We start from the raw sequence: 21,578 nt of genomic DNA on the forward strand, positions 1-21,578 counted from the left end.
TGCTGCTGCTGTGGGGGCAGAGAGGCTCTCCCTGAGCAGTCTGTGGGCACGAGGATGCAACTGCAGCAGCACTTGGGCATATGTCTGTAACGAGGTATTTTTCCATCCTAAGGAAAGCGCTTTGCAAGTGAGCTGTTGGAGGCTGTTGGGCAGTCACAGGAGCCCTGTGGTAGCTCTTGGTTTGTGTGTCCTTGTCCCTGTTACCCTGATAGGCACGGGTCAAGCTCTTCCATTTTCCGCAGCAGGCAGCATCCTGGAGCAGTGTCCAAAGCTCACCACTCCTCTGCTGCATCCAGGGGCTACAGCAAACCAGGGAATAATCGGGATTGTAAGCACTGAGCTCAGCAAAGCATCTCTGCTGACAGCAGCGCTGGCTCTGTGCTGTCTTGCTGTGCTGTGCTGACCGAGTAGCCTTTCACTTGCAAAGTGTTTTAAAAACACATTAATTTTGATATCATTCCATGGCTGTGTTATCAGCTAGAGAGTGCCAGGAACTGTTTGCTTAAAGGGTCAGAAAATCCCAGTTCACTGAAAAATCTCGCAGCGCAATGTTTTCGTAAAGCTTTGCTGAGCACATTACTCAAGCCTGGATGGAACTGGACAGCAATGCGGTCTCTGGACACGTTATAGCCCGGGGGTGAAGGCCTGACATGGGATAAGGGGAGCCCATCCCAGCTTGTAGGCCTTCTAGGGGGAATTTGTCCGTATCAGTTGCATCCTTGACATACACTGGGCTATTTGGCTATGCCGGTGATGTGGCTCTTCGATTCTGGGGATCTTCGAGGTGCCAAAGATCTCAGGGAAATGGGTTGTGGGGCCTACAAGGTCCTATTTGGTCCCAGCTAGAGTTAGCAGCATGGAAGGTGCTGGTCTCTAGCGTGGCCCACGCTTCTCAGGATGAAATGTTGGGATCCTTTCCTTCAAAACATTTTATTCTCAGGCAGAATAAGGAACTGCATGAGCCTTAGTGCTGGAAATGTTAACCACTGTCTTCTCTCTACTGAATGGTGGAGCCTGGGGTCTCACAGTGATGATAAATGCCCGATTTGGTGTCCTGGCTCACTGTTTTGTCTCCTTTTGGCTGTTTATCCTTGGGACATAACAGGACACAGCCCATTTGAGAGACCACAGGACAGAATAGGTGCTGCCCCTCACCTCATTTACCCGGGGTACTCATTGGGAGCTGGCAAATCCACCAGCACGCTCCTGACCAAAGCCATCCTCTGTCCTACAGGAGAAAAGACCAAACGAACCCCAAAGTAACGTACACTAAAAGAAAATGTAAAATGGCAGAGGCCACATGAACTAAGCAGAGGTATTTTCTAGCTGTCTAGTCTAACGTTTGGTATCATTTTTCTCTAGGATTACAGGGGCTTTCACCTCATAAATTTGTGCCTGTTTGAGGTCGTTAATCTTTCTTTACATGTTGCCTTGCAATTTTAGAGCTTTGCCACCATCTGGGATCACATTTTAAATGGAGTTTCCACTCAGTACGTTCCTTTTCGTGAAATTATTTATATATGCAGAAATATATAATAAATATATCAGGCCTGGGTTGTTTTTAAACATTTTCAGTGCTTTCGTAAGGGCTTACCTTGTGTGGAAAAACTTGTCTTCTCTAATAGAGAGCCATAACAGTGACCAATTAAAGGATCACATTTGCAATATGCTCTTAAATGGCAATTTAAAATATAGGTGAGTGACCTGCCTCGTGATCCGTGGGGAACGTGAGCTCCATCGGAAAGCCTCGGGCCGGGAGCGCACTGCGGGGCCGGGGAGTCCCAGAGCAGGAGACACACCAGGGAAACCCCCTCCACAGTGGTTCCCTGGGAAAAACGGGGTTTTGGGGACAGATTGGGACCTGGGGAGGGGCAGCCCCCTGCCTCAGCCCTGTTCCCGTTGGGATGGGAGCTTCTAGATAAGTTTTTATTACCCTCAGCTGCTGTTTCTTGCTGATGTGCCCTCTGGTCTGCTTCCCAAACCTGGCAGACCCAGCTCTGGTGCTGTTCCCAAACTGGGTTTTCCCTCAACGGGGACACGGGGGAGGCAGTGATGACCTGCAGTTGGTAGCACCAGCTTCTTCTGGCCCCCACCAGAGCCGAGATGTCTGTTCCAGCCCCGCTAATTATTTTAAAGGGATTTTGAACAAATAAATAGCCTGAGCAGTTCAGCAGTTCCTTGTGTAATTTTAGCTCCGGACCCCTCCAAGAATGTACAGAATAAATAGGTGAATCTGTAACACATCCACAATTAACTCTATATACAGCAAGCAGCTCGGAGGCACGCTATGTCGGAGCAGTGTCAATAAACAGGTATGCTGTGGGCCGTGGAAATGTGGTCTTTATTATTGGAGGAGGATAGCTCTGACCAGGAGGTAGGGTGCAGGCTGGAAAAGCAAACAGTGCTGCTATAGATCCTTCTGCCCCCGCCCAGCTCGGTGGAATTCAAAATCTGTCATTTACGTGTACCCCTGGTAAAATACAGCCCTCGGAGCCAGCCTGCTCCTCGCTCGTGCTGCTGTAGATCGGGGCTGACTCATGATGAGCAAAGCTTGGCTTTGTAGCTAAATGTCACAGATGTGGCAGGAAGGTTTCACCTACGCGGTGACTTTGCAAGTGCAACTCTGTGAACACAACAAAATTCCTCGGGATATTTTATAACGCAGAGGCATGAAATTGCACAGCAGAATTTTCTCCAAAGACCCTTTCCCCTCTGGCATCTGTAGCCACATGTGCAGCCATCGTTCCCCAAGAAACCCAACGCCCAGACGTGAATCATTTCTCTGATTTTTCATGCTTTTAACTTTTCATTGCTGAGGCTTCGCTCAGCCGGGAGAAGCAGGGACCTGTTTCAGCTTTGAAAAACCTTAGACAGAGGGAAGGCTGGGGAAAGGAGTTAAAAATGAAACAGCAGATTTATATATATAAAAAGTAAAAATATATGTTCTACATCTGAAGTTTATTTAGGTCCTTTGGGAGAGTGGCGCGGCACTACGTCTCTACTAAATTGCCAACATTTTATGGTCGTGCTGGCACCGAGTCAAACACACATCTCCTTGGCTTGGGTTGCTGTCTTGAAGCAGGCAGATTCCAGTATGTTTTTCTATGAACTGAATATTTCTATTGACTGGACAAGGGAAGCTCTGCCCAGCAGGAACATATAGGTAACTTTTCTTTTTAACAGATCTATCGAGATTTAATTATTTCGATGTTGTGTGACTGAAGAGCCGACCCCTTGCAACCCACCCTGACATTAGATGTCTTTGTTTTAAGAGATCAACTTTTTAATTTTTCTTGTGATTTCATTTTGATTGGAAATATAATAATCAATGATTGGAAGGTTTCAAAGGAACTATTTTCAACTGATTAGCTGTGGTGTATTCAAGGATGTCAGTAGCATGCACATGGAGACCTGTGCGCATGCATGTAAATATAAAATACAGCACAAGTTACAGCTGGGACTTGTGCAAAAGGCCGAGCAGTTTGCTGCTTAATTTCCTTTCTAAACCCGTGCCTACATGTGTACCTTTGTGCAAAATCGCTGTTGTTCATCAATCAAGTTGGCCGCGCATGCAGTGTGCCCACCACAAAGCCTCGCGGGCCGGGAAGCCGCAGCTCTCCGTGATCTCCCCGTTTCACGCCGAGGTGGCTGCTCACCCTGCATCACGAGAGCCACTCCGGCCTCACTGCAGACACGCGTCTTCCCACACTTAGCAGCAGCTGGGAGGGACCCAGTTTATCTCCCTTCTGCTCACTGCCTTTTGCTCTTCTGCACGGGCCCGTTTCTGCTCGGGTTCTGGAAAGCGGAGCTTTGATCTGCAGATGCGTAAGGAGGAAGGGTCAAGATCTGAAGCAGAATGGACTGGCAGAGAAACAGCCTGTTGGATCATGTTGATCAGATTACACTCCGCCATGGAGAACCCTTTTTCTTTTTTTGGTCCAAAGTACGAGAGAGCTGAGAGCTTCTCTTTGAAGCCGAGAAGATGAGTTCATGCCTCAGTGCTTAGGGAAGCTGGAGAACTGTGCTTTACAGTTCATCTATACCTTCCCCAAACCTTCAGGAAAACGTTTAATAAAACTTCTCAGCCTGGCTTTCCAGGGTACTGCTCTTCTTCACGCCTTTCTCTTTGCGCCAAAGACTTCTTCTCTTTTGATCGTCTGAGCCCCTGGTGCCTGCACACCGTTAGTCAAGTGTCTGCTGCGCCAAGCCAGCCCCGGTTCTCCGGATGGAGCAGTTGCACGTTCTCACCATTTATCCATATTTGCTGCTGTTCAATTTCCTTCTCTTTTTCAAGATTTTTCTGCAGTTACATGCACTCACATTCGAGTATTTTGTTTAAGTAGGTGCTTTTCAGTGCAAGCAAATAATAGTCTCTAGAGTATGTAAGATATTTATGGCTGGCTTTGTTTTTCGCACAGCCAGATTTCTGCAATAGGCGCCCAGGGTGATATTTTGAAAGGCTGTCCGCAGTGTTGTTTTAATATTAATGCCAAGTATAATTCGGGTTATCTGAACCAATAGATAATCTGATTTTACTTTATACAAACAGGTAGAATAATGGATGTTTTGTTCACCTTTTTGAAACAGATTCATTCATAACTCGCTACTGGTTCTTGAAAGAGACCTTGTGAGTTTGTTCTGTTAAAGTGCTCAGCCGAGTGAGCAAAGACAACAGAGGCTCAGGAAGACGTGCTGCAGGTCACCGGGGAGTGAAGGAGGGGAAAAATCCATCATTGCAAGGGACAGATCTCATGTGGGATGTCTCTGTCCTCCCCCTTGTTTGTAGTCTTGAGAAAACGGTGTCTCCCCTCCCCTCTGACTTTGCAGTTGCAGTTCCTTGCACAGGAGTTTTGCTCGTGGTGAACGTATAAAATACCCAGCCCTGTTTGAGCAGCGGGTTGTTCAAGGACAATGTGGGACTTGTTTTCGTGCACATGTGGAGGAGAGCTTGGAGATTTCCCTCGGCTGGGATGGGGTATCTAACACGGATTAAATGCTCTGTCGGAGTTTATGTAATGCCATAGCAGTAAGGAGGCTGAGAGGAGGGACCGTGTGCATTTACAGTCCCCGAGAAGAGCATTTACTCTGGTGTATAATAGCCTTCTGTTGGGTTTTAGTGGCGTATAGTTTAGTAAATTAGGAGTCTTCAGGTACTTAGCACTTTAATGGTTCTCACTAAGAACATAATTAAACCATAGACCCCTTAGGGAGAAAAAACAGTTTATTGTGCATATTTTTAGAATCTGTTACCAGCCCTCATAAAACCTGGTAGATACAAGCCAGAGAACATGCCTTAGCTGGCAACCCAGAATTCATTTATCAACGCAAGCAGCCCCTGCCGAATATCGCCCCGAAGTCACACATTACAAATCTGCCCTGTGAATTATGGAATTAATTTTCCCCAATCTTATTTCAGAACCCATTTGCAGCGCAGTTTTTCTCTGGCTGCTGGAGGTGTGAGGCAGGCAGAAGGTTTATTATGCTGCACCTTGCGTTGACACTTCAAGCCAGTTTTTGCTAATCGTTTTTTTATTTAAAAAGGTTTTATGCTTCACTGAGGTACCCAGAAACGTGGCTTGTCTGAGACGGCGCTGAGCAGGGTCTCCTCTGCTCTGCTCCCCATGCGCTGTCCTTGGGCTCGTTTGTTCAGCTGCATCTGACCTGGAGCTGCATATTTCTGTCCACGTTAACCAGGATTTCACTGTTCTCCATGCAAGGGATCTCCCGGCTGCTTTCTAGGCTGCTTCTCCTCGCAGGGCAGCTGTGAAGCAAAGCGCAAAGCTCAAAATCCCCGGTGCAGCGAGCCGGGTGTAGAGATGCTGGAATGCTTTTCCCTCCTCCCAGGCTGTGACACCACCGCCTCCGACACTGATGTTTGTGCAGGAAACAATTGCCCTGGGAAGGCTTTCGGCACGCCTGCGCTCTGCAGGTTTCCCTTCGCTCCCAGCAACGTGCCCACGCATGGGGTGACGCAGGTCCCATGGTTAGGACAGCGGGTGCCAGGCACCCCTTTGCCCTAAGTGGGGTTTTGCAGCATGGCAGGTGCCTGTGCTGGGGCAGCTGGATTTCACACCGTGCTCTGGCTCCTTGCTCCAACCCCAGCACCCCTTCCCGAGTAAACACGGTTTTCTCCCCGGGAAACCTGCACCACGCTACGCCCATGCTCGCAGCATCTGGAAGGCATCGGGAGGAACACACACGCGCAGCGCTCGCCTCCCTCGCCCTTCCCCTGCAGCCTTCCCACTCGTTGCTGAGACATGCGAGGCACTCCGCTAGCGCTCTGGTTTTGAGGTTTAGGCTCCAGAGAAGCGGCTGCGGCGGTGGGGAGGAAGGGTTCCTCGCCGATAGCCTCCCCAGAGGCTGCATTGCCAGCGGTGCTCTTATCGAGGGCATTTCTTTCCCTCTGTCAAAACAAATGCCAAGAAACCGTGCATTACTTGTGGTGTGCCTGGCGCTGGTTTAGGCTGTCAGTCGTGGGAGTTGATGCTTGCTGTTTGGCTTATCTTGCCTGTCCTGCAGCATTGCCCCTGCTGCCACCCTGATAATGTCGGTGCTGGTAATGCAAAGGATGAAAACGCTGTTGTGTCTGGGAGCAAATTATTAACCCCCGCCAGATTTCTTCTTTGCTTTGCTTCTCCTTTTCGCTCTTTCTACTTCAGGGCATGAATTAGGCCAGAGCTAAAAAGCACAGCTGTGGGAGATAAAACACACTAGATCCATCTTGCCAAGCTGGTCTCTTCCCAAGCAAGCCCATACGAGAAGCCAAACAAGCCTAAAACACGAACTTTCTGCTGCTTTCTATCCCCGCTGCATGGGACTGGAGGTGCGATGCGCCTCAGTGTGATCACGTCGTGAGGTTTAATTGCATCTGCAAGCACGTGCGTGCTTGTGTGTGTAACACAGCCCCTTCTCCATGGTCTTGGGCACAAGTGCAGCTCACGTGGACGAGGGCAGGTCCCGGTGCTGCCCCCAGCCTGCTGCCCACGGGAGATGGGGCGGCTGAGCTGCAGGACAGCTCATCTCGGGCTACACGTCACCACCTGTAGGACTGCCACCTCATCGAGGTCACTTCTGCTTCACGCACTGGAGAAAAAACTACGTAAAAGAAGCCAAGAAAGCAACCTGCCTTCCTGGAAAGGGTGAAAACATTTCTCAGCAATTCGGGATCGAGGTAAAAAAAAAAAAAAAAAAACAATGAAAAAAAAAAAAAAACTCTCGGTGAGCCTCCCCCAGGTTCTGGGAGTGCTCGAGAGCCGTCACGCGGGCAGATTAACTCGAACCAGCTCCCGTGCGGCGGGGAAGGGCCCTGGGTGGCAGCGGGACCGCGGCCCCCCCGGGGTGGGGGCGTCCTGACCCCCGCCCCCGCGCTGGCCGTGCGCCCGCAGCGCTCCCCGACCCCGACACCGCTCCATCCGGTGCCGCTGTCCGAGGAAGGAAGGATGCGGTCTCCTGTCCTAAGGGGTTACAGCAGCCTCAAACCCATGGAAAGCAACGAGTTTATTAGTCCCAGCTTTGCTAATAAGGAATTACAATAGTTGTGGGACTTGGCAGTGGAAGCGCGCTCAGTTGCCATGCATAGTACAATATTTTCCCTGTTTTGTTTGTATTTTTGATTTAACGACAAATAATTTAAAGATGTGTTGCGTCTCCTTCAATTAAAACTCGCCTCTTCATCCTCTCCGTTTTTCTGCCACAGTTTTAAAACAATACTAATGAATTTGAGCTCGTCAGACATGCAAAGGTGAATCGCTAGCTTCTTTTTTCGCTGTTTAGATTGCAGCATTTCTCAGGGTTGCGGTTATTAACATATCGTGGGTTGTTTTCTTTGTAAAATTTGCAGCTTTATTGTACTGGATGGAAGATCTCCCAGCGTCAAAAAATTTCAGGCGAATAGAAGAATAATATTGTCACAAGGCCAGCATGTAAATACCTTAAACCAATATAGCGTGTTTAGAGGAATTATATTTTCCTCTCCCGAATTATGATTTTGGAAGGCAACCCTACCACCACATTTATTTCAAATTTAAACATTTTGAAAGACTATCTCCTAGGTTTTGAAATCTGGTTTCCATTCCTGTCTCTCTTTGACCTGCTGCGTGACCCCAAGAAAATCTTTTTCTCAGTTTCTGTATCTGCTCAGTTGCTCTCAGGGTCTCCAGCACTTCGGCAGTGATTTAACATCAGTCAGCATGGCGCTATGTGCGACACTGCAGTATTAAATACGAGGGGGGCAGTTGGAGAAGAATGTTTTCTGGTTATGTCAAGAAATTAGATAATTAAAACTCTTGTTTCTTTTGTTTTGTTTTTTTTTTTTTTAAATGTATTGCTTTAAGAATTCTTGGGTTTTGCAAGGAAAAAAACATCTGGATGAAGTAATTTTCTGTAAATGAAATGCTCGGAGGCAGGGGACAGTTCTGCAAGCGAGTGTGGGGAAGGAGGGAAAGGGGCTGCACAGTGCCATGGTTGTCCCAAAGATGGGCTGCAGGAGGGGACTGACCTCGTGTGTTCATCTTTCAGACCCAGCCAGTGCCCAACCCCATCGCCTATTTCATGCACCGCTCGCCGTGGTGGTTCCATCAGTTCGAGACGCTCTTCAACCACTTCATCGAGCTGGTGGTGCCCTTCTTCATCTTCCTGGGACGGCGGATGTGTATCATGCATGGCGTCCTGCAGATCCTTTTCCAGGTGAGGTGCTCCTGGCGTTGTTTCCCTCATCCCCATCCCCTCGCAGCGCGTAGCATCCCGCGGGGGCGATGTGCCGGAGCAGGAGCGCTCCGTGCTGCTCTGTGCCGTGCTGCAGCCCATCCTGCCCGAACCGGAGCAGCACCCAAGGGAACTGACTCAAGGAGTCAGGTCAAGAGTTCAGGTTCGAGTGAGTCAGGATGATTCAGAGCTGCTCGCTCTTGGCCTTTGGGTAGCTCGCACTGCCCCTGGCGCGTTGCTGGAGATGTGCTGCCCTGGCCTAGGGTTTGGTTTCCGTTCATATGGATGGCAGAGAAACAGCACAGGGTCTGATTCTGCAGGGGCCAGGAGGCCGTGGATGGTCAGGATCAATACTTGCATAATTAATGTGTAAGGGCTGTTCTTTATCTCTGAAAAATTTTGAATAGTTTGTTGTTTGTTTTTTTTGTGTTGTTTTTTTTTTTTTACAACCACCAGATTTACTGAGCCTAGGTTCATTGTGAAAAGGTTTTCTTCAAAAATTAATAGCGTTCATGTTTCAGTTGTTACTGGGTTTTCATGTAAAATAAATACATCTCTATCTGTGAAAAAGTTAGAGGAAAGAAGTTCCTGACCATATGCTTTCTGAGACCCCCTCTGATTTCTCCTCTCTGTCCCCAGATAATTGAAAGACCTCTCTACAGCCCAGCACCTTTCACAGCGCAGCTTTCAGCTCTTGCTTACTGCAGGCTTTGTTCAATATCATTTCAGCATCATGAAATTCATACGCTGTAGCTGTTACTGCTTCCTGTAAATACGTGTGATGATTAAACTGGAGAACAGCTTATAAACTATATTGTTAAACCACAAAAATGCTGATCAGATTTTAAAGGGCTGACATAAAAGTCACGGGATTTGTGCGCTCGCGGAGGAGCCTGCTCTTTCTCCGGCTTCCCAAACACGTCCTCTTGTGTCTGGGTACCACTGAGCACACAACTCGTAATTGTGATTGCTCAGCAGAGCCTTTGGCATCAGGTTTTGATGTGATGGGATCTTAGCGGGTGGCTGGAGGTCCAAGGAGCAGGGCAGAGGGTGGCTGCTGAGCGTCGCAGCTGCGACCTCGGAGGTGCCAGGGCCCCGCTCCACCACGTGCTGGTTGTGTTTGTGGCAGGCTTTGCGTGTGGTTTTTGCAGTGGAACTGGGAAGATCCCACTCAGCCCAGCCCTAAAAGTGGACAACCTGCGCTTCTGTTTCATTGACGAAGCAGAACATCCCCTGCTGGCTGCTGCTCGAGAAGGGAGCCGGGCATTGGGACGGAGCTGATGGAAATCGGATTAGCAGACAGGCGAGCAGAAATCCTTCTGCACGTGGAGCAGCGCAGGGAGGGTGGCGATGGCTCCTTCTCAAGGCAAATAGACCCAGAAAGGACCAGAGCACAGCACGGTGAGCGGCCCCTCGGAAAACAAAGCCGTGGTGCCAAATTGCAGGCTTTGGCACGGCTCTGCAAGTCTCAGAGCTGCCGTGCTCTGCTCGGCTCCGCGTTGACAGAAAAATAATAGCCTGATAGACTGAGACGATGCTGCTTCGCCTTCGCATCTCTGCCAGAGGAGACTTTTTATATTCCTCTCCTGCCTTCCTTGGCTCCGGGCTGCCCAGGGCTTGCCCTGCTCCTGTGCAGGGGCTGGTGCTGAGCAGGGCAGCGCCGCTGCCACCGCTCCTCCGCGGGCCCCTACCCGGCAGCGCCGTCGTTTGTGTGCTGGGGACTTGAGACAGAGCCACTGGGATCTGAAAGAGCAAACTACATACAATAAAGGCCCATAATGACATATTGTAAATGCATGCATCTAACCACCCTTTAATTGGCGCTTTATTGATAGTTTGCAATTACTGACTTATTTCTATCATGAGGGGAGTCTGCAAAGGAAAAAAGGGACCCAGTGTAAAAGGCAGCTCTGGTGCATTTATAGCATTTCAACAAAAACCTGTTTATTTAATATTTACTGCCCTTTTCTTCATTCAGAATGACTTTTATTGACAATACTTCTGCTCTGCAAAGGAAGCAATAAAGTTTAATGTTGATATACCACTTAATTCTGCTTTTCAAGATTTGAATTGACATTACATGCAAGTTTTATTGGACATTTTATAATTGTTATTGGAGTCATGGTGGCTAGGTTGAGTGAGTGTATTTTTCCAGATTCCAACTGGCCTGGAGAATATTGCTTTGTCAGGAGCCCAAAAAAAGTTGTGCTTCTAAAAAAAAAAAAAAAAAAAAAAGCCACCCCCACACCCCCAAGTGTGAACTTACTCTTCTTGCCCAGTTCAGGTTTGTAAGGAAAAAGGCTTAGTGAGCAGGCAGCGCGTTCGGAAACAGCCCTGCGGAAGGGCTCGGGCGCCACCGGCTCGGCTCTGTCCCCAGCCGGATCGCTGGGCGGTCACGGCCACCCCTTGTGCAGGAGATTTGAGTGTTAGCGAGTGAATTTCAGCATGTCTCTGCACCATCCCCTTCTTTTGCTCATGCCCTGCGTCCTCGTGCGCCCTGCTGGTCCCAGGATGAGTGCCTGGAGCCTGCAACCTCCCTCCGTTTTGTGGCTTCGCGTGCATTGGTGCTGCTGGCAGCGTGCTCCTACAAGTGGGAGCATGTTTGGGATCCCATATGAGTCCTCCATAACTTGAACTTGCAGAATTTTCCCCGTTTGGCCACTTTTTGATCTCAAATAAGTTGAAGAGTTTTATTTATTGCACATATCTCAATATAAATAGACTTTGCTTGCAAAGAAAAAAAATAATTCCAGGAGTGGGTTGAATGCTGGCCAGTTCCCATTAGAAAAATCATTCTTCACTGTTGCTAACCACCAGGCTGGGGAGAGCTTTGTGATGTCCAGCTGTGGGTGTAGCTTTTGCAGGACATCTGCAACTGGAGATCTTCTTGATCAAATGTGCCCGGAGCACATTTGCCAGGATCAAAGGTGAGCGGAGAGAAAATGTTGTCCAAGATTTCACAGCAGTGGGGCCAGGTTCCATCAGCAGCTCGTCCCCAGCCAGGCTGCTCATCTCCTGCATGCCTGGTGCTCATCTTCAGCACCAATGATTCCTTGCTCCCAAAAGCAGAGACTCCCAACCTCCAGTTTACATGGGTGAACTTCACCCCGTGAGGCTTTTTTCTTCCTCTTGTGTCTCTGGGATTTGACCTCCGTGGCTTTCTGAGACCCAGAGCAGTGCGCTGAGCCACCCCACCCGCAGGAGATCCTGCTCTAAAGATCTCAGCTGGCATGGAAGTACGAGCAGGTGATGGTGGCAAAGTCTCCCCCGTGGGCTGTATGCGCTCAGAGCATCATTTTGCATGTAGAAAGAAATCGTAGATGAATGGCAGCCAGTTATAGAGGACCTCCAATGTAAATATTCGGTATTGTTTCAAAAAAACATTTTCTAGCATTTACGGTACGTAGAAATCCAAATCTAAAACAGAAATTAAAGTAAATGGACGTTTAACTTTTCAACATCGTTAGGGATTTATTGTAAGCAGGTGCCAGGCTCGACGTGCCGAGCAACACTGCTGCAAATTGTCTCTGCCAGGAATAAGGCTGGAGGAGAGACGTACGGCTCGGCCCCTTCCCTGCTCCGTTCTGCACTGCAGCCCTGTAAAAACAGGCTGGTGAGAAAGGTCCAGTCTGAGCCACAGAAACCTCCAAACATGCCTGAGGTGGAGTTTGCCCTCTGCTCGTATATAATCAGGAGTATTCAGAGTTGTCGAGAGTTCGCCAAATACTGAAAGCTTTTTGCTGCCATTTTTTTGTGGCATTCCTGGAGAGCGTGGGCACGTTTTGCAGCACTGTGAAGAGGCAGGACCGTGTTCACCAAGATGTTGATACCCAGAGCATTGGGTTTAAACTTCTAGCATTAGGGTTGAGGGTTCGGACACCCACCCTAACCCTAATGGATAGAATTGTTTTCACTGAATGTGTCTGGGTGGTGGCTGTTGAGTGTGATGGGCACTTAATGGGCTGGAGATGGAGGAGTTTGGGAAATTCAGTTCATCTCCAGCCACGTGGAAGTCCGTGCTTGTGCATGGTACGGGGCGGGCAGAAACCAGAGCTCTGTGTGCCACAGTGTGGGAAAGCCGCATGCTGCAGCCACCGGTGGTTGCAGTGCCACTGGTAAATGTTTCACAAATAACTGATGGCTGATGATTTCATTTGGGGTCTGCTGGTACTGGCTAGATGGTTTTGTAGCAGTATGGGGGCTGAACCACAAAATACACGCGTAGAACTGAAGCAGCCTCGCAGTTCATGAGAAATCAAGGCCAAGATGTGGTTGCAGGTATCTAGAGATGGAAGAAGAGGTCTTGGAGTCTCTGGAGACCCCAGGTGAGGTCTGGACCTCGTTGTTCTTGTAGAGGCATCAAGCCAGAGCCTCTCTGTGCCTTAAAGAGCTTCTGGTTTTGGAGGGCAGGAGGATGAAAGTGTGAACAGGGAGAGGGGAAGCAGCAAGGGGAAGGCAAATCCTTGCTCCTACTCGTGATCCAGCAGCGCTCAGGAGTCGGCCCCCTCCTCACCAAACCTGTGAGAGCGCCGCTTTGTCTCTCCCTTCTCCCTGCGCTGCCGTTTCCATCCCCCGTGCTCATGCGCCCAGTATTGCACGGCCGTAGGTCCGTCCCTGTGCTCACCACCCACGGCCAGAGGCGAGTGCGAGGGTCCGGGAGTGAAACCCGAGAGGGTGAACAAACAGCTCCGCGCTGCTTTGCGGGTGTTTTCGCTGCTCTGCGGAGCTGGCTCCTAAAACCCTGAAGCTGCATGTTTTTCACGACGTCTAATGCACAGCTTACACCAGCAAACGTATTTCTTGGCTCCGTAAGCCAGGCTGTAAAATTACACTGCTTGGCAAGCTGGGTTGATGAGGGGAAACGAGAGGAAAGCCAAAAAGCGAGGAAAAAGCCACCTTGCCCCCATGAGCTGGCAGGTAGTGCCGGGCTCGGCTGTGCGGCAAGGCGGCTTGCAGGGCCGGGGGCTGAGGTTTCCTACAGCCCTGGGGTGGTTTCGGCTGTGCCAGGGGGCGAAGGAGCTTCAGCATCATAAAAGTAAAATAAATAAATATAATAATTTCATATAACAGTAAATGGAAAGCGTAAAGCTAAAAAGCTAGTACTGTTGGAGAAGGGGGGTCATTCCTTTGCTTCCAGGGTGCTGTTCTAGGTGAGAGCTATACAGACACGGTTTGGGATTTTCAGGATGCAGGGAGAGTTTTAGGCCCTCAAACCCCTTTTGAATTGTTTTTGAACCCTGGATTTGAATGAGATTTTGGGGCCTGATCCCTTCCATGGCCCCTGAAAACTCCTGGTGCCTCCTGCTGCATGGAGCATCCCCCACGCAGCCTGAGGACTGGGGATGCTGGTGCTGGGAGGAGATCAGCATAAAAAGGGACAGAAATACCCCAAAAGAGCTGGAGCCTCGGGGCTGTCCCTCATCCTTGTCCCATGGAGGCTTGGCAGGGGTTTTAAGTCAGTTTGGTCCGAGGTTGTGTTCAGCAGGAGCCGTACGTAAAAGGGAGAGACGACAACGCCAAGAGCAAAGCTGAATTCCAGGCTTGTGGAGGGGGAAGATGAAACCCTCCGCAGCCAAACCCCAGCCTGATTCAGAGCGCTGACAAACAAAGCTCCTGGGGCAGCTCTCGGGGTCTGTCCAAGGAGCTGCACGGGGAAGCAGCAGTTTTACGAGCTGGTGGAGGGCCAGGGGCAGGGGCCCTGCCAGCGAGCCCCCGCTGCAGGAACCTCTCTGCTCCTTCCCCTCAGCCAGGGAGCCCCAAACGCTGCTGCGCCGGCACCGCACCGAGACCCAGCCCTGCGCTCCCGGCATCCCTGCAGAGGGATGCAGCCAGGAGAGAGGGCAGCACAATCATTTTCCTGGCTTTTCTCTTTCTTTTTTTTTTTTTTCTTTAAAGCAGAAAACAGTTGTTGATTAAATAGATATTTTCTGCCCTCCCTCCCCCCCTCTTTTTTTCTTTTTCGGCTTGGACAAACCCCAACCTCCTAAAGATTTTGATGGGGACGATCCTTTTCCCCTCTCTTTTCCAAAGCTGTGCATGAGAAGGGAAGCATAGCTTTTTCCCCTCTCTTTGGGGAGGACCAAGCCCCCCGCTTCCAGCACTGCTGCCACGCCACAAGATGTTAGAGGGATGAACTACCCCTCCAGCCACACACACGCAAATTAAATCAGGCTGTTGCAGTGCCACAGCTGCAACATATTGTGTTGCTAACTTAGGAGGTAGCAGAGGTCACAGCAGCAGCCCAGAGAGAAGGAACAAAAATTAAACAGCTCCCCCCCTTTCCTGCAGAAAGTGTCTGAATCCAGTGTTTGTTTTCACTTGTCAGATACGGGCTCGGTTTTGTTCTTTTTCTTACACTGGTGTAAATCAGATGTGGCTCCAGGAGGATTGCCAGGGTTGCACAGTCCCACAGGTCTCGTGGCAGAAGAATCAGGTCCTTCGTTTCTGCTTTAATTACGCACCTATTGAATATTTGCACTGCTCAGGTAGTTGTTTTTTCTTTCCTGACACAGCACAGTGTCATGACCATACAAACACAGCACGCATGCAAATAAAACCACTGCCCCCTTTGCCATGTGAGCCAGAGCGGCTGCCTGATGGTAAGCAAGAGGCAGAAAATTTGGGCATCCATCCTGCAGTTCAGCACGTGAGTAAGCTTGAATGGAGACCACAGGCAGTAATTCTCCACGAGATATCCCCAGGCCAGCCCTGATTTCACTTGCAGCAGGCCGGCTCCGTGGCGAGGTCGGGTGCGAGGTCCCCGCGGCGGGCGGTGGGTGTGCGCTCCCCAGGCTGGGGCACAGCGGAGGAAATTCAACGTTCCCCAAAGCCCAAATTCTGTTGATTTTGTTGTGGTTTAGAAAGAAACAACAAACAGCAAACGTCCCAGGAAAATTAACAACAGAACGTTAGTTTGCTGCTAGGGGAGAAACGGTCCGCTGGAAAATAGTTTTGCAGCTCAGTTGTTTAAAAATCTGGTTTGGACTCGGGTCCGAGATGGAGGCTACAGGGCGAGCAGTTGAAAAGGTTGTTGGGAACCTGGAAGGGCCAGGCTGGGACTAGGAAATTCGCTCGGTGCTGCTGCAGCCCCGGATCCCTGGGGCTGGCACTGGGCACCCATCCTCGAGCAGCTGGCCCTAGCGCAGCCCCAGCTCTGTTGGTACCATCAGCAAAACAAGAGGAATGGGAAATCAGAGGAGCTACGGGGCAGACTTTCTGCTGCATTTAAGCCACCTTAAATTAAATAACAAGCTGTTCAAAAAAAAAAAAAATCCAACTTAAGCAGGCAGAGCTCAAACTATTCAATCACTCCTATATTTGGTTTCACATCCAGCTTGATAATATCTGTTGCCATACCAGACACAAGAATACCAGCACATACCACCCCGGATCAGTAAATAACGCTGCTCATATAATGGTGTCTGGTATTAGTTAGCAACAAGTTAAGTTCTTGCATTTTGCAGTAGTCAGAGTGACTTCGAAACACTTACTGTTAGCCATGGGAGTGCATTTAATTAGCTTCTGATTCAGGGGGCTGGGGGCTTTTTCTTTTCTTTTCTTTCTTTTTTTTTTTTTTAAATCATTAAATAAAGTGTCACCCCTAGCCAGTGCTGTAAACTCTATTTTGATTGTGGCTGCAATAACCCCTTTGGGCGTCATTCAAATTGTACTAAACAGTTTCTGGAGAGCGCTGGTTTCTCTCAAAATAAACCAAAGTCCGGCTTTGACAAGCTCTAATGAAAAACAAATTGTTATATTACTTAGAAAAATAATTTGAAGGAAGTCTGAATTAGTTGTAAAGGTGGAAAAGGTTCAGCTACTTGAAAATAGAAATTTGGAAGGTATTTATTTTAACCATTAAGCCAGCGGCCTTGAAATACAGCCTTGTTTGTTACAGAATGCGCCTAACGAGAGACATGAATCATGCTGTTAATCAGTATGGGAACTTGATTAATTGGAAAGGGGACCGTCAGTGACTCCAAAAGGCGGAGTCGCCTGGCAGCAGTCTGACACGAAGCCCTGGAGCTGGTGTGATTTACCATCAGTCATTCTGCTGGCACTCGGAGGGAAGCTTTGGAGGGATCCCACAGCCTCGGGTTTGCGGGTTGTTGTTTTTTTAAATTGAGAATAAAATGCGGTTATTTAGGACGCTGTCAGCCTTTGATTTTTGGTGCCTCCGAGTTCGGTTGTCCAACTTGCAGCGAGCTCGGGGCCTGGCTCTGCGTGGAGGAGGGCTCCGCTCCTCCCGGCAGCATCTTGTCGGGGTGTCCCAGGCCAGGCGCCCGCTGCTGCACCTTTGCTGCTGATAGCAGCCTTGCTTATCAACCCTGAGAGGCAGCTTGGACACCCAGCTATGAAATCACATTTGCATGGGAGGCCCCAGCGATGGGAAGTGCTGCCATGGCTATAAAATCGCAGCAGGAAGGCTCGTATTAATTTTCGCTGTTGACTGGGGCCAGGAAGAGCTGGAGTGAGTGTGGCCCTCCCAAAGCACTGTTTTTTTTTCAGATCCGGGTGAATTGGCCTCCATGTGGCAGGGTGGGAAGGACCCTGGGGCCATATCGGGGTGATCCAGCTCCATCAGGCTCCCAGAGCACCCATGGGTGCTGTCTGAACGAGGCCATCTGAGCGGCGCTGGCCCTGTTGGTGCTGTCAGTGTCGTGTCCAGAGGTGTATTAAATGCCACGGCTGACATCCACCAAGGGATGTAGAGTACTTGGGCTCAGAGGGCTGTTGGGCAGGGTTGTTATTGGTTTGGTTTTTTCCCTGCTTTAATTTTCCATTGGATTTTCAAGATCTCTCTGAGATTCAGAGACGTCGCGTTCGCAGTGCTCCAGTAGGATTCCAGGTGCTTGGGCTCGAAGAGAAAAATCAATTACGACGATGTTGTCAGTGAAACTATACGAGTTGGCGAGGCTGCAACAGCGTTGAAACATCTGCACTTCCCAGATGTGATTCTCTCCGTACGATGCTGCAGCTTTTGGGCCCGAACGAGGATGGGAGATGAAGAATGTGCTGCACATGTGAGTGCACGTATGTGTGAGTGTACGTATGGAGCATCGCCTAATGGGAGCCAGACTGCCCATAAACCAGGGATGTTACTGAAGTCAGTGACATGAGCTTGAACATGCACTGCTGCCATATTTCCAGCGATGATTATTTATTTGTGTTTAGGTGGAGCTGCTAAAGCCGTTACGATCCATCACGTTGCCCAAGCCAAAGCACTCACCCGCTAACGTGTCAAATATCTGTGTAAGCTGTAGGTTCGTGCAGTTTTAGTGTCGTGGCTTTAAGTGATGGTAAAGTTCGGAGTGAAACCACTTGCTTTGTACCATACTCCTGATTTGAAGTGGTCGCACTGCATCTTCCCAGCCCTTGGCTCTCGCTGACTCTTTGCCAGTGGTTGGCATCGCTTTCCAGCAGTGTAGCAGTGGTGGCAGTGGTGCTGTTGGGATTTGGGTTTCTGTCTCCCTAACATCCAGATTTCAGGACCTTTAAATAATGTTTTACATTGATATTAAAAAAAAAAAAAAAAGTAATAATCAGAACAGCCTAACTGGAAACAGATGGCAGATAATGAACTTTTTTTAAAGGAACTTTATAATAGATGTATTCTGGAGAGTCATTTAATGGTGTCAGATATAGACGTGTGAAGACAGAATGTGCCTATTTGAGAAGTGGAAGTGTCTGGGAGTGGGCTGTTGCCTTTGGAGCATTTGCTTGTGTTGGAGGAGAATTTTTCTGCGTAGTTAACAGCTACAGAGAGCTGGCTGCCTGAAATGAGGGGTTCCTACCATTGCTGCTCTTTCCTCTTTCCTCTGGTGTCACTGTCTGTTGTAGCAGTTTAGATTATGCTCCTAGCCTTGGGTTTCTGGGTCCTGGTTAGAAAAGCCAGGAGCTGTCCCCAAAGTGCAGATGAAAATCTGACTGTGCTGACCCTGACAGATCTTCCCTGGGTGTAACCAGTGCGCCTCCGAGTCCGCTGACACCTACCTGTGTGCCCAGATGCCACCCAGTGTCCTCCCATGTAGTGAACCCTTTTTTTTTGTTATTAGTTTGAGTATTTCCGTAAGTTATTTTCTGCTAGGTTAATTTAGGGCGCCATTCATGCATTTGTTGATATGTGGGGAGTTTGGTTCAAGCACACCTTGTATCAGCTGAGCATACATCTGTAAAAATGCCCCCAGATCAGAGATGCAAGTTCCACCAGTATCCCTTGCATAAAAAACGAATACCTTCAATTAAACCCATAAAAATGAATCCCGTGCAATTCCAGGCTGAGGACAAAACCCTGAAACTTGGTGTCCAGGCTGCTGAGGGATGGAGGTAAAGATGAATTTCGTAGTGTCCTGCTTCAATGAAAATAACTCACTTGCTTGTTCTGGGCCAAGTTGCTGGGTTTAATGTTTCTCTGTAATGATGCTGCCTCCAGAGAGGTTTTATTTTGATTTGGAAGTGTTGGGATGAGGATGCGGCCCTGGGATGCTTTAGCCCACACGCAGTTTACACAGCTGTATTATCTGAGTCCCCAGGCACCACCAAAGACATTATCTCCTTGGTGATGCAACAGCTAGAAATCGCAGGAAACCTGTGTCACTCAGTGCTTTCATCTTCCTATAAAAACGAGGTTTTCTTGGAGCCGGTGACTCAGAGGAGTCGCCGACGGGTGCAAGATACCCCTCGAGCAGCTGTGCTTCGTTTGCCACCCTGGCTGCAGCGGGAGGCAGGCGTGGAGCCGTGCCGGGGTGGGATTGGGGACGCTGCACTGGGGCCAGCAGCGATCCCCAGCCGGGGAGCACTCCCTAAACCCAAGTCTCCCCTTTTTTGCACTCTGCATTTTGCAGAAGGATGGTGGGTTTTGTTTGCTGCCATCAGCTGAGTCGGTGGCTGATCTCGGCGGGGTCTCAAGCCCCAAAATACCTTGATGCAGCCGGTGTTCGTGTCACAGGGCTGCACCTCTCTTACTTTTCTCCGAGGGACTCCTGTGGCTTAGCTTAATTTCTCCCAGGAGCACGCAGGTTTGTCCACGGGAGGCGTTCTTGATTAACTGCTTGTTTCACACACGTGCAACCCACTTTGAAGATGGGTTAAGCTGAACGGGAACCACACAGTTTTTTTTCTGGGAGTGGTGTCCACATATGGAGTTATTCAGGAAGAGATGTGGCACTTCAGATTTACACCCTACTTTAATTAGAAAAACTTGCAAGCCCAGAGAAACTCTAAATTGGTGCCAGTTTTACAGACTGAGAAAGAAGGTGGCCTGAAACAATGTTCTCTGCTCATCGCATCGGCACTTCTCGTGACTTGTGTTGATGAGAGAAGAGATGAAAGAAAATCCCAGAGGCTGATTCATTCGGCTAATAAAGCTCCAAGGATCTGAACCGTCTGACAACTTGCAAAGCTTGTTCCCTTCCATGAAACATCCTGTCCCTGAGCTGGTGCTAGTGGTAGCTGGACCAGTGCATGCGTAGCACCGAATCGCAGAAACCATTTGTGCTAGACCTCGGAGAAGGTCTAGCAGGAATGCTCACAAAATAGCAATAACTCCATAGTTTGGAAACATTTAGCACAATATTGTGCTTTGTGTAGCATGGCAGTCAGGTTTGCTGGGTCTTGTGGATTGATTTCTTTTGCTTTTCAAGCAAGGAAGCAGAGAGGAGAGGGTCAGATGTTCTGAGAAACCCTTCTGGCAGGGGCAGGTTGCTGCTTGGCTGCCCCTCTTGCTCCTGGAGTGCTCCTGTATAATCTTAGCTGGTTTCTGTAGTATTTTGTTCTGCTCTGAGCTTGCACCAGCAGCCCAGCCTGTAGCCATTCTGGCCAGCTCAGCACCATCAGCTTGAGGCAGGCTCGAAGGCACGTTCAGAGATGTGCTCACATCACTTCACTCTACTAGCTGCACCGGTTGTTTCCTTCTGAGGCTCATCTTTTTCCTGGTGACAAAAGACTGATGAGTTTCTTTTCATCCTTACCATAACCAGCTCATCTGCAGGAGCCGTTTTTACCCCGTTTCAGTGTTTTTTGCTAAAACTTGCCTGGCTGCTAGGATCTGTGCTGTTCCCTGCCAGGAGTCCTGCAGGGTTGCTAGCATTTAAGGTGGGAGTTTTCCCCTAAACCTCCTTCAGCTCCATCCTCCTTCTTGGAGGAAACGCTGGATTTTGGAAGAGTTAAAATATAACAGCTCAAATCATTCTTCCTGGGCGAAGTAAGTGGTTAGGGAAAGGGGGATTTGCTGAAGTACACATTCCTATAGCATGAAACAGGTTGGGAGAGAAGGGGAGACGGTCAGTTCCCGCATTGTGGTCCTTGCTTCAGAGCACCTGAGAGCTCCTGGTGCTTGGTGCTGCGGAGAGGTGCGGGAATACAGGGGCAGCAGCAAACTCAGAGCACAGTCAACATAAATGTAAAATTTCCTCGGTAAAAACGAATCGTACTGCATTGTTTGTTCAGATCAGGGCTGGGAATTAGTATGGCAGGAGCGGAGAACGGGAACAGGACAGGGATTGCTTTTATTGCATCAGTAATGTCATTTATTCCATAGCCAGCCCTTGCAAACCAGTTCTAATCCCCACTCAAATCCCTCTGTAGCAACAACGGCAAATCTGCCAGTTCTCCTAATCAAAGGCTGATCATTGCTGCGGGCCAGAAACCTCAGAAGGGAGCAAAGCCAAGGTAAAAGGGTCAGGATCTGGGGGAGGGGGCACTGAGAAGCCTCACGCATCCAAATCAGCTCCGTTTTGGTGATTCAGTGGGCAGATGGGATGGTGCCAGAGACACCGCTGGGCCAAGGCTTTTCTTCCATCCACACAAAGCTTTCAGGGGCAGGCGGCGGGGTCCTAAAGAAAGGCAGAGATCATTTTCCCGTGGCTGTTGAGAAG

The 21,578-nt window shown here is 49.3% G+C and overlaps 1 protein-coding gene across 5 annotated transcripts in view; it reads left to right on the forward strand.

The window, feature by feature from the left end:
- The window catches only part of LMF1 (lipase maturation factor 1), a 186,594-nt gene that overhangs the window by 119,897 nt on the left and 45,119 nt on the right, over positions 1–21,578 (forward strand). For all 5 annotated transcript variants that reach the window (XM_068698852.1, XM_068698850.1, XM_068698851.1 and 2 more), the window contains one exon: positions 8,518–8,685. In XM_068698852.1, coding sequence (XP_068554953.1) covers positions 8,518–8,685 — 168 coding nt within the window. The remainder of the gene's footprint in view (positions 1–8,517; positions 8,686–21,578) is intronic.

The sequence above is a fragment of the Anas acuta genome, chromosome 15 (assembly GCF_963932015.1).
Source record: "Anas acuta chromosome 15, bAnaAcu1.1, whole genome shotgun sequence".
NCBI lineage: Eukaryota > Metazoa > Chordata > Aves > Anseriformes > Anatidae > Anas > Anas acuta.